This window comes from Monodelphis domestica, chromosome 1 (genome assembly GCF_027887165.1).
Source record: "Monodelphis domestica isolate mMonDom1 chromosome 1, mMonDom1.pri, whole genome shotgun sequence".
Lineage (NCBI taxonomy): Eukaryota > Metazoa > Chordata > Mammalia > Didelphimorphia > Didelphidae > Monodelphis > Monodelphis domestica.
This window is the reverse complement of record NC_077227.1, coordinates 190981533-191001570: the sequence shown is the minus strand read 5'-3', so window position 1 is coordinate 191001570 and position 20038 is coordinate 190981533. Positions and strand designations below refer to the sequence as shown.

The window sequence follows — 20038 nt, the reverse complement described above, 5'->3', positions numbered from 1 at the left end:
TGATGTTAAAAGATCACTCTATTGCAAATATGAATAGCATGGAAATTAGTTTTGTGCAATGATACATGTATAACCCAGTGGAATTGCTTGTCAGCTCTGGGAAGGGGGAGGGAAAAGGGGTGGGAAAGAGCATGAATCATGTAACTATTGAAAAGATATTCTAAATTAATTAAAAAAATAAAGTTATATGCTGAAGGCCAAGTTTTAGGATATCATTGTATGGGGTCACCTTTCTTTCCATCATTCCCCAACCTAAATAAATGGAAAATTATATTTGGAAGATTTACAGAGGTTGGTATTCCAAGTTTAAGAACTATGAGTTCCAAATATGTGTCTTGTCTTCATCCCAAATGAATTACTACTTAAATAGAAAACCATAACATGTAATTTTAAAGGATAAACTACTTGGAGAACTATCAAAAGTCTCCTCTTGTAAATGGATTTTGAGGAGCATCTACAGGTGCTAAGTCAATGTTCTCTAGATTTCAGTCAATTCAATCTATTTTGTATTGACCCCACTGGAACTATAACTGATTCTTTAGGAACAAAGTGGTGGTTATAACATGTAAGTTTAGGAAAACATCAGCCTTGCTGTCTTCGACTCAACATTAGAAAAAACATTTTTTTTAGACTTCTTCCTCGTCCTCTGCTTATTAGAAATAAAACCAAAACAAAACAAAAATCCAACCCAACAACTAACTTTAATCTCAGTTTGATACTTTTGTCAGTTCTAAATAAACCAACCAGCCTTTGGTTAGTAAGATATGTATCTTACATTAAAAAAAATTACTCAAGAAGCCCAAGGAAAAATATGCTTTATAATTTTCAAGACCAAGGAAATATGCTTTATAATCTATTCAAGTTCACCTAGTTCCAACAAAAGAATTTAATTATAACAATTAAATTTAGCAATTTCTCACAATAAAAGTTTTTCAATGACTGATACTTTTTTTTAACCTGGTATGTCCTCTATAGTGACATCATTTTACTGGTGTTTATTTCAACCTTTCTAAGCTTTCTTATCTTGTCTTTCTATAAATTATCCATAGAAAATCAAAATAATATGCTAGTAATCTTCCATTAGATATTTTAATATTTTGTGGATATAATCAAACTCCATCTTTCTCTCACCACTTCAGCATCTACCCTCCATTTCTGGTTATATAGATTCCTAATGATGTCTTTTAAACCATTTCTTGTTTAGAGGGAACATTAATGATAATATACTGTATGTACCTAGTGATTGATATTTGTTTTATTTGTAATATTTATTTCTCTGATCTCATATTGTATTTCCTTTTGCACAAAATGCTTTGGTCTATACCTCCAAGAAGGCCATGTATAAGCTCCATAGAGTTTATTGTCTAGATCATTACCTGGATGGTTTAGACATCACCTAGAATAAATCCCAACTCTGCCATTTACTATCTATGTGATTTGGGACTAATTACTTACCCTTTCTAAGCCTCAGTTTTTTGCCTTTAAAATAAAGAGATTAGACTAGAAGTTGTCAAGGTCTCTTTTAATTCTAAGACTGATTCTGTGATTGGTACTTTCGCTTTATTAAATCTCATAGATAGAATGTATAGAGAGATCACATTGCAGACTGAATTGAAGTCCTGATTTTGATACATACTGGTTGTTTGACCTCCAAATGCTCTAACAAACTCTCAAAAACTATATGTTATAGAGAATGTAATAATCTGAATTGGTAGAAGAGTTTCATCATCATACAGAAGTTCCTTTTATTAATAAAGTTATAGATCTCATCATTATCCCTTAAATTATGCCTTATTTTACTTAGCCCAATGTTCTATTCTGTTTTTTGGGTTTGTGATCTTGATTAATTATGTTACATCTCTTTTTCTATGTCTTTGGAAAGTTTGATGAGCATGAAATCTATGCAATTAGGGAATTTACAGGTAAAATTCTTAAAGAGTATAGGGATAAATACTCATATTGAAACATTCACCTAGAGACCTTTTAAGAAGAAAGCAAATTACAAATTTTAAGAAAAAAGCAAATTACATTGAATGACATTCAATCCAGTCCTAATATACCTAACTTTACTATCATCTAGCCCACTTCTCTATTCCCCCCACCTCACAAGAATGGCTTGAAACATTTTGTCTAATGCTTTCTTCAGATCTAAGTCAACTATATTCATAACATTCTTATGACTTATCAATCTAGTAATCCTGTCAAAAATAGAAATGTAGTTCTTTTGTTGTGACCTATTCTTGAGGAAACCATGGTAGTTCTTTGAGATCACCATGTTGTTTTCGTGTAGTTCACTGATGATACCTATAATAATATCTTTGAGAATTTTTCCATGAATTGAAGTTAAGCTCATGGGTCTAGTTGCATCCATTTCTCTATTATTCTCTCTCCTTGGAGTCCAGTGTCACCTTTCTTGTTCACCATGATTTTTTTTCATAATGACTCAGCAAACAAACTTGCTAATATTAGGATGCCATTCTTCTGGGCTTGGTGAATTGAAAAATTTAAGGGCAGTTCAGTACTTCCTCACTACCTTCCTACTTATCCTAGATATTAGCTCCCTATTAGTGTTTTTTATTTTGTCTTTTTTCCAGTCCAGTTATTTAAAATCTGCAGTATTTGAGAATTGGGATTAGGAAATGTTCACTTAAGAACATTAGAAATTCCTCTAATCTATGATTTTATGAGGCATTATATGCCATATAGTAAGTTCAGTAATGATTAAATCTTATAAAATTTATAGAGTCAAAGTTTGGCTTCTCTAAGTCCTTTGAGAATTAATTACAAAGCAAGGAGTAATTCTTCTTACATAGGGTTTCTCTCTGCTTACTCAGTCCCTATGGGAAACTGCATCATGAAGCATAGAGATACTGAGCCTCTAAGGCAGTAATACATACATACATGCTTTGTATGTATGCATGAATGTATATATATATATATATACAAATTTAGAGCTGTATGGGTCCTTAGCAATCCTCTAGACCAATCCTTTTATTTTATAAATAAACAACATCCCAGGAAATTTCAATGATTTGTGTAAGGTCACACAGACAACAATGGTCATAGGCTAGACAAGACCAGGTTGTCCTAATCCAGAGCCAGTGCTTCTGTCCATTTTTCTATATTACCTGAGTTCTCTGCCATGGGCAACTTGGGCAAAATACATATTTCAACTATGTAAAATATATGAGCAGGAGGAAGAATCAATACAGATAAACTCTACCCTAGCGGATGTATATTTAAGTAGATGACACCCTCTAAAACCTAGTTGTATAGTGTTAGGAGGACTTAGTTTTCCCATTGATGTGGTAGGCATTTAATCTTATGAAGTCATCAGGTCATAGACTTAGCACTCAAGACAACCATAAGAACCTCTGAGTTCAAACCTATCATTTTACACATGAAAAAACAGAGGCCAAGAGAGACTCAATGACTTTTTTCAAACTTATCTAAGATGGGACCTGAATTCAGGTTTTCCTAATTCTTAGTCCAACATGCTATCTACCATTCCACACTGCTAGTTAATAGAGAATATTTATAAACACACAAAGCTATTATACTTTTTTATGCAAAATTGGGACTCTTCAGTCATGAAAGTACCTAAACTCAGTGAGCAGAGAAATTTCCTTATGTCTTCCCTCATTATTTCATGGCAGTAATGTGATCAGACAAATGGCGGTAGTGCCCATGAACCAAGGTAAAGTAAATAAGTAAGGCATTTCACTATGGCAAAGAATCCTTGATGCCCATTTGTCTGGAAACCTCTTGTTGAGCTAACAAAAGCACAATAACATACTTTATGGCTTTTAAGTCTAACATAATGGGAGAAATAAAACATCATGAAGGTTGCAAATGGTTTATTTTCCTTCTGGTTTCCTATCTATCTTAATATAATGCATCTTTTACAATGTCCATTTAAAAACATATGTATACACAAACATACACACAAAGCTAAGACTATTTACCTTCTGAATTTGATTAATAATGGACTTTACAGATTAATCTCTTCTGTCTTATTACTTTACAATCAATTCTATTTCCTTGAATAATATCCTGAGTCTTTGTGTAGACTTTTTAATTCTAAGACTAAGAACATCATATAAATGATATCAGATGTCGTGATATAGATTTTTAATGAATTGAGGAAGTATTTTTATAACCATTTATGCTAGCTTCCCCTGGGGTCTAATCTTTCAGTTTATGATCAAATACTTAATTTCTGAGCAGTCCCAGTAGATTACCATCAAGATTAAGGACAACTGGAAGGAGAAGAACCAACAAGCAAGATATAGAGGAAGCCAATTACTGCTTCTGCCTACAAAAGTGGAGACTGAAATTACAAAAGTCTCTTCTGCTCAGGAAAGAGGTTTGGTTATAGTTAAATGAAAAACCTGAAAGTAAATGTAGAACAAAGGAAAAGACCTGTGGTGGAAGGAAACATGATTTATTTCCTCCTTAAATTTTGGAGAGAAAAATATGGAAGTATTTTTATATAGGGGGAATGTGTGCAAATGAACCTTAAAATTTGATAATTATAGATTATATTTCATGCTACACATGCATTTTTAACTTCATAAAATGCTTGTTATTTCTACATTAGCAAATGAAACAATGGATTCTTCCCTCAGTAGTAGTAATAATAATAGTTAACATATATATGTTCCATTTAGATATATACCTGCATATATATTTAAGATTTTCAAAACACTTTACAAATGCTAACTCATTTGATCCTGACAACAACCCTATGAGGTAGATGCCATCATTATTATTCCCATTTTACATGTGAGGAAATGGAGGTTGAAAAAAGTTAAGTGACCTTCCCAGGGTCACTCCAGAGAAAAAAAATCTGATAAATAGAAATAAGCATATATATTTTAATCAAATGATGCCTCCTCTATTAGGAGGAGGGGAAGGTGGGCAGGAGTTACGTGGGTATTTTAATATAACAAATAAATACATTAAATTAAAACAAATTAAATAACTTTCCCAGGGTCATAAATCAACTGAGGCAGAATTTGAAATCAAATCTTGCAGATTTTAACTCCATTATTCTATCCATTTACTACCTATTTGGCATTCATCAATTTGAATTCAAATGGCTCAAGGGCCTGGTTTCCTAAGCTCTACCTTTCTTTATGCTCCTGCCCTGCTGAGGCCACTGTGACCTGAGAAAGTTTATATTTCCTTCTAGAAAGGTTCTAAGTCCAGAACTCTGGAAAATGTTTTTCAGAGAAAGGCATAGCTGTGTAAAATGGAATTTGTCTGATGTTCTAAGTCCTTCTCAAGTATGGCCTTCCTTGCTCTGTTTTGTAGTGTACCAGGCAAGAGTAGGAATTCTCATTACATATAAAAATAAAATATAAAGAAGGAAATGCAACAAAAGTAGACACAGTATCTATCAAATTCCTTGCCTGTATTTGAACTAAGAATATTTCCTCTTTCATGCTATATTAATTCAACAAACCTACTATGTGACAGTAATGTTCTATGCTGGGGTTACAGATGCAAAAATAAAAACAATCCTATACTTAAGGAGCATACATTCCATTATGGATAGGAAAAAATATCGTTGTGGTTGTTTGTCCACTTTCATAGAGGACCAATGAAATCTTGGGGTGATTTCTTGACTCCTGCATGAATTAGGCAGAGTTGCACAAAATTGCAAACCTCACTCTCTCTTCAAGAATCATCAAAATCCAGTGGTAAGACAAAAGTCAAGGTACTTTCTGACTGCCTGGGATGCAATGGATGATCTTGGCTTCTTCCATGTCTGATCAAGCTCTAAATGCTCCATAGAGACTGTGTTAGCCACTTTCATGACTCTTGGAACAAATTGTTCTCATCTACCTATTCCACTGGCAAAATCTTCACATAAATAAGGAAGATATCCCCTAACTCATTAACAAGTTTGAGGCCTGTTGGTTACCCTCAATCTGGTTCAGCCCATTTGTTGAAGTAGTTGACCATGATCTGGCCATTGTACATGTAACAGCTTCTTGGAGAATCAGGTGAGAGTTGTGCCAGGTAGACACAAAAGGTAAATAAGCAGCCCTGAAAAGGGATTGGCAATTCTTCACAGCAGTGCCGATCCTCCTTGCACACCCATATACATACAGCTAAGTAAATACCAAAATATCTTCAGTATTATTTCAGGAGAAGGAGAACATTAAATCATTGGGAAAACTGGGAAAGTTCTCAAGCTGGGGGTGGCATTTGAGTTAATCCTTGAAGGAGACTACTAAGTTTATAAAGCAGAAATTAGAAGAGAGTATACACTGGATGTAAGGGTAATATTTACCAAGATGGGAGATGGGACATTGCAGATAGGGAATTGCAAGGAGACTAATTTTCTTGGCATAAAAGGTGCACAAAAGATCCTATTATCCAATAAGCATAGAAAGTTGGGCTAGAATCAGCTTTTGAATGCTTTTAAAATCCAAACAGAGGGGTATATATTTTGTCCTATAAGCAATGGGGAGACATGGACACAGTAGAGTGATATGGTCAGACCTATGTTAGGAGTAGATCAAATAACAATCATGACCACTGGCTTCAGAAAGAGCATTTCTGACTCAACCAAATTGTTGTATCCAGAAGACACTTTAGGGTTCCTAAATTTTAAGTGTTCAATTCTCATAAGAGCACAAACCTTCCTTGCCATAGCCAGTAATCTAAAATTGATCATTTCTTGTAGTAATGGATTTAAAAAAAAGTTTCTTTTTATTATTGTATATAACTCTTTTCCATGTGACCAAAAGTAATAATAATTAGATATATGTAAGTTCCTGTCTTTGGACCTTAGTTTTCTCATTTTAAAATGAAGTACTTTTGAAATAGGTCTTTAAGATTCCTTCTAGGTAGCAGTTACATGATACAGTTATTAAAAATCACCACCATTTTGAGTTCCATGATGAAATATTTGGACAAATCACTGTTATTAATAATTTAGTTCATGTTTCCTTCCATGAGCCTCAGTATTTCCTTATTTCTAAAATGATGGTGGTGGGGGTTGGTGGCACAGCAGATAGAGCACCAGGCTTAGAGTCAGGAGAACCAGGATTCAAATCTGGTCTCAGACATTTCCTACCTGTGTGACCCTGGGCAAGTTACTTAACCTTGTTTATCTAGCCCTTGCTCTTCCATCTTAGAATTGAAACTAGGACAGAAGATATGGGTTTTTTTAAAAGGAAAATGTGAAGGTAGAACTAAATAATCTTTGAAGGTCTTCTCAATTTGAAATATGAACTAATATAACTTTTCAGATGCTTTCTTTTTCTTTTTAAACCCTTACCGTCTGTCTTAGAATCAATACTAAGTATTAGTAAGGTAAGGGCTAGGCAATTGAGATTAAGTGACTTGCCCAGGGTCACATAGCTAGGAAGTATCAGTGGCTGAATTTGAACCCAGGACTTCTCATCTCTAGGCCTGGCTTTTCCATATACTGAGCTACCTAACTGCCCCTTTCAGATAATTTCTTAAATGTCTCTCTTACTGAGAAAGTTGAAGATACTGTCTCTCTTTTTTTTTTGCTTTAAAAATTAAATATCTCTTGTCACCACTAATATACTATCCAAAGCTATAAACAAAGTTAAGACAATCCATAGATGTCTAAAATGTAGGCAAAAATTGGAATCGACTTTCCTACTTGAAAACAAATATGCCACAGTACTCTTTAAAAGTATATGGGTTATTAAAATAACCATAAATATATGATTTAAATGTTTAAGGCACTTGAAATAAGTAGCAACCTCAAAATGTTACTGAGAAAAAGGAAAAGAAGATATATAATAGTAAAAATACTTTAGCTCAAATTAATTCATGAAGTCATTAACTATGAAAGCTGGTTTTCTGGTTTATGATTCAGTTGTAACTGAACATATCATTGATAGAAAATAGCCTCTTTTATGCCTACCACCTATGCAATTTAGGCTTCCTGCACCATAATGAAAATTGTTAAGGAAACTATATAAAACTGGATGACTCAAAATGATTAATCATGCTGAGTCTTAGCCCAAACTATGTTATCTATTTCTTGCAAAAAAATCTATATTCACTGTTAATACTTTTAACATTTTGCACTGTCTGCCTATGAAATATTCAAATGCTCCACCAGCAGAATGAAGGAGCTGTTAGGAAAACCATTTTTGATATTGGATACTGTGATAAAAAATAGATACCATTTTAGTTTCTAACCCTTTTAAAACATAGTCAGGGAAGAAAAACCAACAAGTTTTAATTTTGCAGACAAGCTGATCAATGTAAACTATTTAAGTAACTTTAGAAAGGATAATTCTTTGGTAATTGCTATAGATCTCTGAACTCTTTCCATGTAGATAATATGTGGGACAGAAAAAATATCTCAATAGATAACAGCCATCATATGAACTCTAGGGCAGGAAATGGCTACTTTCTGGAAAGCAGTGGGGGCAGTGTATGTGCCAGTATTTTCTATAGTTTTACAAAACAAGGAGCTATCATTTAGCATGGAATACTATACTCTGGGAGCATATCATTAAAAGCTGTAATTTTAAAAATGAGAATTACTATTATTGAGCTGTTGGATTGAATATTTGTGTGCTCAAATTAGCCTCTTCACAATAGCTGTGTACTATTCAATGTTTATTGTAAAAGGTATTTTGCTCTCTGATTTATGTTTCTATAGGCTATTGAATTTGGCAAGACATTTTCCTTACAGCAACCCAGTGAAGTAGGCATTGTGAATATTGTTAACTCAGTTTTAGAGATGGGGAAACTGAAGTTCAGAGAAAATGACTTATTCATAGTAGTACAGCTAGTGAGTATCCATGTCAATATTTGGATATAGGTGTCTTGGCTATAAGCAAAGCCCTCTTTCCTCTAAAAAGAGTTGATAGAAGGGTAGTATTCTGAAAAAAATAGCATGTTGCTTTGAGTGCCAGGGAATATATGAGTACTGGACTGCCTGATACATTTGGCTCTCTTTTATATATATACTTCTTAGGAATCTTGAGAACTCGGAATCTTTTGAAACTTGGTAAGAGTTGTGCTTTGATAGACTGTATGAAGTTTCTGTTCCATGTTTCTTTCTCACCAGTAGTACTCCAGAATTCAGCAGGGGTACATATACAGAGTGGTCCAAGAATCTTATGGAAATCTCCAAGAGTCTTATTAAAATTTTAAGTTTAAAACTAAGATTTTTAGAACACTGTATTTCAAGCATACAGGGTTAATAAAAAGTACTCTGGGGAAATTTTTAGCTCAGAGACAAACAAATCTTTGTAGGTCAAAAGTGAGAAATTAAATTAGGTAGATAGCTATTCTGTAAGGAGAACTTAGCTCTAATAATACATCCCTGCTGAGAAGATCACATGCAGAAAGGGGATAGAACAAGGATACATAAGAGAGAGAATACGGCTGAACAAAAAGAAAAGTGGAAAAGAGAGTAGAGGATACAACTTCCAGAGAAAGTAGAATAGAGCTGTAAAGGTAACTTGTCAGATTCCCAACTTAAAAAATCTTAGATTCCTTTGAAATTTTATTCAAAGGGCAATGTGGTATAGTGGTTAGAATTTGGATTGTGGAATTGAAAACTTGTGTTTAAGCCCTAACTCCATTTCTTGTTATGTATGAACCTGTACACATTATATTGTCACTAGCCTTGACTTTCCAAACCTGTAAAATAGTTGGATTCTTATATACTTCAAGAGTAAGGAGAGAAAAGCAACAAAGATGCCAAGGCACATTTAATTGTATTCTAGTTATATAATTTCTTTTTGGAGTAACATTCTCTGTCTGTCTGTCTGTCTATCTCTCTCTCTGTCACCCTTTCCTTCTATCATAGAAAGGCAGTTGCTAGTCAGTTGGGGTTAGGTGACTTGCCAAAGGTCACATAGCTAGGAATTCAGACATTTAGACACAGATTCTCCCAATTTTAGGTCTGGTGCTCTATTCACTATGCACCTAGATTCCCTTTGCAATATCATCTCTAAGGAAGAAGGAGGGAGATAGTGGTCCTAAGACAGAATATCCCAAATTCTTTACCTAAGGATCTTGAAAGATTAAGTGACTACACATTTTAATAAATAGACAGAGTATTGGATTTGGAATCAGGAGAACCTGAGTTCAAATTCTGAATTCCATATTTGCTAGTTAGCTGACTATGGACAATTCACTTAACATTTCTTATTTTTCTGAAATTTCCTCACCCTTAAAATGGAAAAATAGCTTGCATTTAAGGTCATTTCCATTTCTATGGTCCTTTCTGAAAGCCAATTTAATTGAATTTCTACAATAGCTTTTTATCTCTCCTTTTTATATGAACATAAGCATCCTCTATTGTTTTCTATATTCTCCCTTAGGGGATATCTATATTAGCTAACATTGTGTTTGACAGTCACTGTCATGATCCATCAGATTAAACTGACTCACCTTTGAGGAAGTGCAATAAAATCTCCAGAAAACCCTACCTTGACCTTCATGGGATTGCTCTTAAATACCTGGAACCAATTAGATGTCAATTGATCTTCTTAGTGTCTTTACCATCAATACCCATAATAAAGAGTTGGAATATATCAGGACACCAATCAAATTACTGAAAGGTCACAGTATACCAAAGACCAAAAGTTAGCTTTACAGTAACTCCCCACTAAACTAAGAGTTTAGTATCTATTAGGCTGCCTCCATAGCAAATAATTTGCCATTAGATGATCACAGTAGCCTGGACCGCCTTACTTGGTCTCCTGATTTCTTATCACCAAAGACTCTATTTTCTGGACAGAGGTTCCTACTACACAGATTTTAGTGCTAGGAAAAAAAATACAGAGCTTTTTCTTCTTTGCTTGTGTTTCTTAAGGAAGAGAATAAGCAAATTCTTTCATGTTCCCTTAAAAGCTCATTATTAAATATCATGGGGAAAACATACACAAATATATAGTGAATAAAATAATAAGAAAATTTCACAGATTAGTTAGGGTCTCATTAAACTTGGGCCCCACATATAAATTCTGAGACCCATTCCTCCTCTCATTTTTTTTTCTGATTTTATTTCTCTATCAAATCCACTGAAGGTTTTTAATGCCTATGTTTGTCTATGAGGACCTTTTCTGAAATTACTTCCCCTCATATCATAGCAAGAAGTAGACTCTAAAAATTCTTACTTTTTCTCCTCACAACCTCTGTCCTCACTTAGGTAACATTATATTTAGAACAATGGAAAAGAACACTGAATCTGTACTGTACTGTAGTTACAGGAAAATTTTTGAAATCCTGCCTATAACATAACATACTCTGTATGTGTCCTTACTAAAGTCACCTAAAATTTCCTGGGGCTGTTTTCTAATATGTAAAATGAAGGGATTACATTATGTGGTCACAGAATTCTTTGGGCTCTAGGCCTATAGGTCCTTTGTTTCCTTCTGGATCCCAGATTAGGCAAAAGATGTAAATCTAAACCTTAGTAAAATGTATTTACATATTAGAACAGAAGTGTAACCTCAACACTCTAGAGTGAGACCAAAACCAAAATAAAATATAATGTTGGGAAAATTGACAAAATTAATAAAATACAATAAAATATAGATAATAGAAAATTTTTAAATTAAGTCAGTATTCAGCCTGCAAGGAAACTATTTTGTGTCATTTGTTTCTATTTCTTGGACTTTGTTGCCATAGAGGATACTCAAGACTAGTAATCCCAATATTAAGAATCCTGTGTAATGGTTAGTCTTGGGCCATTTCAGGAAGAAGGCAACTGAGATGTAACTATTTCAAATAATTTATACATTTTGTTTCACTTGAAAAAAAAAAGGTTCTTCAAGGACCTTTTTTTGGACATTTTCCCATATTTGAAATAAAAGGGACTCTAATATCTTGCCAAGTTGATAAAAACTCATTTGAACTCTGTGATTCATAAATTTGTAATGAATTTTCATCCTTGGTGGTTTGTGTCCTGTTTGGCACAAGAAAAAAAAGGGTAAAATCCAATTTTATCCAAGGGAATAGAAGATACAGAAAGAGGATGGAAGAGAAATAAATGAGAACAAAAGAGAAGATATAATTATCAATCATCAAACATTAAGGCCAATTTTTGGAGTCTACTTCATATCATACGGTGAGGGGAAATATTTTCAAAATAGGACCTGATAGACAAAAGTATGCAAAAAAAATTCAATGAATTTGATATAGAAACCAAAATCTAAAATAAAGTAAGAGGAGGGAGAGGAGGGTACCAGGTATATTATACATGAGGACTCAGGGTGATGCAAAAGTCACTATGGTTATATATTTGTCTAAGAAATAAAGTGAGAGTGTAGCTTAATAGAGAGTTGACTTTGGAGGCAAGAAGACCCACATTCAAGACCTGCCTGGGACTCACATTGGATGAGTGACAGTTGCTTAACCTGTCAGTGCTCTCAGATGCCAAAATGAAATTTTTAAAGTGTGAGTCTGAGGATGTTGCCTGCTGCTCATGTAGTCCCAGTGGCTCTCTCTACAGTCCTCTCTTTGGTAATGAAATGTCCTTATAGCCTGGTCTCAATCTAAATTTCCACTCTCCTTATACTTTACTCAGCTCTCTGATCTAGGGACAATGGCCTCTTTGCTGTTCCCCAAACATGATCCTCTATCTGCTACCTCTAGGCTTTTGCACTCTGACTGTGATATCCCCACTTCTCCACTCCCATCACTAGAATGTGCTACTTCCTCACTTAGCCTTCTGATTTCCTTCAACACTAGAATCAAAGCCTACTCTCTAAAGGAGACCTTTCCCAGTCTCTTGGCCTTCTAGTACCTAATCTTCTCTAATTATCTTTTCCTGTACTCTCTATAGATCTTATTTATACCTACTATGATATTTACCCTATCTGAATGTAATCTCCTTAAGGACAAGGATTCTCTTTCTTATTTGTATTGGTATCCCTAACATTGAGAAGCTTATTGTTCCTTGGACCAAATTTAATCAAATTTAGTCAGCAAGGGAAAATGGGCTCAGGGAAGCTAAGTGGCACAGTATATTGAGAGCCAGGTTTGGAGTAAGGAACACTTGGGTTCAAATATGGCCTTAGATACTTCCTAGCAGTATCTGACCTGGGGCAAGTCACTCAAACCCTCTTTTGCCTAGCCCTTGTTCTTCTGTCTTAGATCTATTAATAAGCCTGAAATCAAGGTTGTTGTTTTTTTTTTTAAGAGAAAGTAGGTTCAAGCAAAAGTTACAAAAAAGAAAGAAAGAAAAAGTGTGTACATGGCAGGGATGTGACAGAAAATAAACAGAAAATGATGAAAGGGAGAGAGTGAAAAAGCCCCTTCTTTTCTAAAGTGTGAACTACAAAAGTATCATTAATTTCTGTAAGACTTGGAGATTTACAAGCTCCCTACTAACAATAAACATGTGAAGTAGGTGGAGCAAGTATTATTATCACCATTTTATATGGGAAGAAAATGAAACTCACTGAAATTAAGTGAACCCCAGGAAGCCTGGACATAAAGCTTCTCAAACAATGTTTCATTTCATGAGATAATATCTGAAAAAAGTTCCAATAAATTGCAAGCAATAATTGCCCCATAGAAAATCAGCTGGAAATTAAAGGAAAAATTAATGAGTAACAATTATCTATATTTTGCTGATTAATGGTACCTTTAAAAAGTACCAAATATTTTCCAAATTAGAAATGCAATCAGATTATATCTAGGATATAATTTCTTTCATTAGTTCTGCTACAAATTTAAAATATTATGTAAGAAATGGAATGAGGGAGGAAGGATTAGGGAATAAATGTGAGAGGAGAGGGGAGAGAATTCACATAGAATTTGCATGTCTACATTCATTAATAAGGCTATGTATAGGGAGGCAAAAATGATGTTTTAGATCATGTGTATGATGTGTAATGCATGATTTATTATAATCCAGTATGCTATCCTAGACTGACATTGCATTTACTCAAAATGGTGAACTCGAAAGCTGAAGGATTTAGGAAAATAAAATAGTTTTTTTAGATTTATCTAGATGTTTTAAGGGTTTAAATTTTTTTCATACATATATTTAATTTATTCACTTTATGAGTATAGATGTGGCCCAAGTATTATTTTAATTTTTGGTATCTAAACAGAAAAATATGTCTCTCTATCTCTTCCTATATATTGCAAAGAATTTTATTTATGTCAGAATTATCAATAAAACATCTATTATAGCCATATATATGTATATATATATAGTCAGCTAGCATGTGTGTGTGTGTGTGTGTGTGTGTGTGTGTTTGCCACAATGCATTTCTGGAAACTATTTCAGAAAACAGAATGGTGAGACAGATTTTCTTTCTTTTTTTCCTCCTCACCACTTAGCATTCCAAAATTGGTAAGGCAAAATACTGATTTTACATAGGAGCAAGAGAGAATGAAAGATTTAGTAGCTGAAAGTGACAAGTCAGCAGAATAATTCCAAGAAGTGCTTTTTTAAGTGACTTTCAACATTGGCAGATGAATATATTGTAAAATCTAGATAGTAAGTCAACATTACATGTATTTAAATTTAATCCTATACTTGCTTGTGTTCCCTGGTGATACTCTAGCTACAACTTTAACATTTGCTTTAATTGTGCTTTTGCCTGGGGCACCCTTTTATTGTTAAAAGAGAAATTAGAGAGTCTACCTTAACTGGAAATAATTAGAAGCTATCAGGGGTTAAAGAGAAGTATAAAAGAAAATCCTTACACCTCCCTTATGCAATTAGATTTGGAAGAGCATCAATAAAAGATGAGCTTTGTAGAGACACATCAGTAACTGTAGAATATTCACAGATTTCTCATTTCACAGGGATCTCTAGAGCCCCTAACCTATGAATGGAAACAGTTTCCAGAACTGTCTTATTCATAGGAGTTGAGGTACACATTTTGATTAGGTACTTTTGTTTAATGTTGAAATGCATAATTACTCCATGGTGTCTGATCAAAACTCCAGAGATTTCATTGGACCTATTCATAATAGGAATTTAAAGAGAAAAATGGCAAAAAATTGTTCCTAGGAATAACATTTCAAAAGTTTCCAAGATGGAAATGGTAGAACTTTTACATGCATATTCTCATCCTTTTCATAGAAGGAAAAGAGGGTGGTTGTTTTTTAAGTTAGTTGGAAATAAGGAAAAGATAGAGTGAGAGAGAGAAGAGAAAGAAAAGAGAGAGAGAGGATGGGGGATATGGATGGGTGGGCTTGTGTACATGAGAGAGAAAAAGACAAACAGACACACACTGAGAGAGAGAGAGAGAAAGAGAGAGAGAGAGAGAAAAAGAGAGAGAGAGAGAGAGAGAGAGAGAGAGAGAGAGAGAGAGAGAGAGAGAGAGAGAGAGAGAGAGAGAGAGAGAATTCATTGGAACACGGATGAAATCTTCTGATGAATTTAAATAATCTATGGATACATTTTAGAAACGGAGACCTTAGAAATGGAAAGAAGAACCCGATGTGGAGTCACAGGATCTGAGTTCATATCCTAGTTTTGTACTCACCGTGTGACCTTGGATAAGTCAGTAACATCTCTGCACCTTACTTCTTTTATTTCTAAAATGAAAGTGTTTAGATATATAGTCCCTAAGGTGCTAACCAGCTCTAGAGATAGATTCCTATGAACCTCTAAGAGAGCTAAGTATGTGCAATGGTACCTTGCAGAGAAGATACGATAAACTCTTCTGATTGATTCTCTGTGACAGTGACTATCTTCAGGATTATTGGCAAATAAATATCAAACATTAATCTCTTATTGAAAAAAGGGTCCCCTTTCCTATTCTTACCCCCTTGGACTTCCAGACTATATAGCAAGGCGAACAGATTTGTTTTAGGGGTGGGGAGGGAGGTGGAGAGAGGGATATTTCTTCTCTTATCCAAAGCAATTACTAAAAGTGTACACTAAAATGAGTGATTATGATCCCTTAGATTCTTGTACCTTAAGTTCCTGGTGTCTCCTACCTGCTTTTTCCCTGAATAAAGGTCAGAAACTAAAATTTCTGAGAAGATACTTCATCTCAGAAGCAAGGAATTGATGGTATTCCTACAGAAGCACATTACAAAGGTAATCATGCATTTAGATCCTAGATGAGAGGTACAGAAAGTAGAACTTTCCAGTCTAGGGGTCCATCTCATAGATAATATCAAAATAGAGAGTTTAGGCATTGGTTTTCTAGAGGTAGAAATTTGCTCAACAATTTGCTTCTTGAAGAAGGAAGAAAGAAGATGGTGAACATGAACTCTATAATTGAAAGATTGGAATAACACCATGGAGGAAGAGACAGAGGAGATTTGTCAACCAGTATTGCTCTTGCTATTTATGCTTTGGTAGCTATTCATGGGCCCCATTGAATTTTTTTCATTTCATATATTTTCTGCAGGGGGTAAAGTAGAAAGCCATCCCCAAACCAGTATCCATATTGCAATTAAGCTCCTGTGTAGCATTAGCCCCACTGGGGCAAACTTAGAGCTATTACATGAGTATATTTAGAGATTTTCCTAGAGACCTTGAAGTGAGAACAATGAAACAAGAAACTTGATATCAAGTCCCAGGAGTTGGATCTAGTTTCCGTGAACATGTCTTCAAGGGACCCTAGGTTGCATATGTTAAAAAATATCAGCATTTACTCATTTTCATTATGCAGACAGTTTTCCCCTCAAGGACAGCAGAATCAAAATAGCTAAGTCCTGGAGTCTCTGCAGGTTCTTGTTCTACAGTGAAGAAGTTTTATTGGAAATGACACTCGAATGCTCATAGTTATATAATACCTCTCAAGGGAATTTTGGAATACTTAAAAAAAGATTAATTTATGTTCAGAATGGTTTAGTGTTTAATACATTTTACTGCATTATAATTATCTGAAAACTATTGATGCAAGGAGATGAATATACTTATTTATAACCAAATATCTCATTCTCTATATAGAAAACAAAAATAGTATGATAACAATATATCCATTAATTAGTTTGATTTATAATAATGATTAAAACAATATTAATAATAATAATTTTAATATATTTATAATAACATATTAATATATAATAATAAAATATCTTTGAGTTGTATTTATTTCTAGACCCTGTATATTACTTACTCTGAGAGGTTTGAGTGTCTATGAATTTCTTTATCAGGGAATCAGTGGTTTGGGTATAAAGACTGAGAGCATATTTAAGAGACTGTAGATCAGGGCTCTTCTCCAAAAAATTCTTTTTCAGACCATTTCCTCCAGCATGAAAATATTGCTATAATAAAAAAGAAGAAAGAAGGAAAATAAGCATTGACACATTCACAAAGATAGTATTATTGGATAAAACATATATATTCACACTTCTAATGTAAAAGCTAAGTTGGGATAATTAAAGACACAAAACTAAATAGCATAACAGATTCAGCCTTGTGGGGGGAACCTCAGAGACAGTCTATTTTGACTCTTCTTTTATTGATGAAGAAACTGATGAGGCCCATTCTTCATTAGTGTCCAAATATTTGTGACTCCACTTGGGGTTTTCTTGACAAAGATACTGGAATGGTTTGCAATTTCCTTCTCCAGTTCATTTGCTGATGAAGAAACAGGCAAACAAGGTTAAGTGACTTATCCAGGGTTACACAGCTAGTGTCTGAAATCAGATTTGAACTTGGGTCTTCCTGACTCCAGGCCAGGTATTCTTTCTACATCATGTGCCACTTACAAGAGAGCCTTTACAGTCATGTAACTTACTCAGAGTTACATGGCTAGCCTTTGGTAAAATTAAAACTTGTTAACATCTTTCACATTTAAATCTAGTGTCTTTTCCATTTGAGAAAGCTAGCTCTGAACACAAACTGGTGGTGTTACAAACCATGTTATGTAATTCAGTTAATACTGATTAAGTATAAATTATATCAAGGCACTAGACTAGGTACTTGGATTTGAAGAAAAAATGAAATCACCCTGCTATCATGGTGCTTAGGCTCCACTAACCAAAGACCACTGCAACTAAAAGGAACTTCACTTATTATTCATTTAATAATTATTGAGTGCCTACAATCTACAACTTAAAATATTGTCACATAATTGGGACACTTTAGGATCTGAGAGGACAATGGGCTCTACATTGTATAATTCTGTAGAGTCTAATGTCTCTTTTATTTCATTTTATTTATTTATTTACCTTTTGTTTTGCAAATTATGATATAATAGTTTTTTGATCAGAATCTTTAAACAAAAATATTGAAATAAAAATTAATCTGTTAATCCCTTTCTTGTTCTAGAAGATAAACCAGCTTTCATGGGAAGACATTGTCATGAAACTTTCATTAATAGTCATGTAGGCCCTGAGGTCCTTTATAAACTTACTTCACAAAACAGAACTAAGAGGAGCTCTGAAACAAGCCTTATTTACTCATGTCATTTGAGGCAAAGTTAATTAGCTGCCTTTTGTCATTGCTTTCTTTGTGCTATCAAACATATTTTTTCAGGGTATGGGTCCAAGGGACATAGGTTATACCCTAGGTATACTGGGACTGGTAGGTCTGAACTTGCCCTGGCTTTCAATGATTCATGCCATTTTCTTACCCATTGAATCAAAAACTTCTTCTCTCCATGCTCCCTGAATCCCTATTTCCACACTCTTGCATTCTCCAATGACTCCATGCACTCTTACTTTTTCCAAACTTGCTCAGTCTTTCTTCATGTACCAACTATTCTTTCTTAGCATAGTTCTTTGTCAGTTCTCTCTCAGCTAGTATCTACTAACTAGTTCTCCATTCAAATTCATCATAAGTCAGCATTGGCAAAGACAGGCATGCTTGTAGAGCCAGCACTTGGGGAGCTGCTCTGTCCCCCCTCTTCCCAGCACCCAGGGACATTTTTTGCATGCACCACCCTTCTGTCCAGCCATCCAAAGCAAGTGCTTTCTCCCTCAACTCTCTCCAGTGATCAGGGGGTCTTACAGACAGTTTGAATTTGCCCTCTTGGCACTTGAACTCAGAAAAGGCTCATCGTGGAGGTAATATAAGCCAGGGGGAAAATGCCTAAGTGTCTTCTGGAATGGTTTTAATGATCTGTTACAGGCCCATCCAAGGGGAAATGGAAGAACTTTAATGTTCTGAGGGATGTCATTATTGTGTTATCACTGCCCAACTCTTTGATGTATGATATGTATGTATATCTATAATGTATGATAAGGTGGTGATGGTGTGAAAGTCTCTCCAAGGAATACACAGCACATTGCAACACAGATAGACTCAAGTGGTGAAGTCTGCTCAGGTAGCTGGATGCTCCAGGGCTGACCTTTGTAGTTGTTGTTCAGTGAAGTCCAATTCTCCATGACCCCATTGCTGGTTTTCTTGTTTAAAACACAGTAGTGGTTTGACATTTCCTTGTTCAGGTCATTGTACAGACAAGGAAACTGAGGGATAAGAGACTTTCCAGAGTCACAAGACTAGTAAGTGTCTGAGATCAGATTTCCTGACTTGCCCAGCATTCTATCCACAGTACTACCCAGATGGTGCTAAGGGTGCCCTACTCTGCCACAAAGACATCTCACTTTGGCCTTGATTTGCTTACTGATCCTCCTTTCAACATAGTCTACTTTGCAGCCTAAGAACCATTTGGGACACACTAGCCAAGAAGTCAGGCTTCCCTAGTTTGCAGTTTCCTCCAGGATTAAATATAAACTCTTCCATATGGCATTTAAAGCTCTTTTCTAACCTGGCCGCCATCTTCATTTCATCCATACTATGAACCAGTTATACTGGCCCACTTGCCATTGTGTGAATTTAATATAAATTTGTACCCCTCTTTCCTTTTAAAAAAGAAAATCCATTTTCTTCTCAGCTCTACTCTTTGATCAGATGTGAAGGAATCCCATGGGAGGGTGCCAGAGTCCCCATGGCTCTCTGCCATTCAGAAGGCACTTGCCTCTTGACTCAGGTGACTCCTGGAACACTCACCTTTGACCTGGACTGAGGTCAAATCTGTCCAACCAGAAGGACCCAGAAAAAGGGACCTCCCAGGCTTTATAAGTGATGGATTAAGCAAGTCTGTGGTTGCTTGGCTAGGAAGCAGTGACAGTGAAAGGAGAGGGG

The 20038-nt window shown here is 34.9% G+C and overlaps 1 protein-coding gene across 1 annotated transcript in view; it reads right to left on the bottom strand.

Annotated features, from left to right (window-relative positions):
* UNC13C (unc-13 homolog C) overlaps positions 1–20038 on the bottom strand; it is an 817657-nt gene that overhangs the window by 57479 nt on the left and 740140 nt on the right. The window contains exon 29 of the mRNA XM_056810215.1: positions 17064–17211. Coding sequence (XP_056666193.1) covers positions 17064–17211 — 148 coding nt within the window. The remainder of the gene's footprint in view (positions 1–17063; positions 17212–20038) is intronic.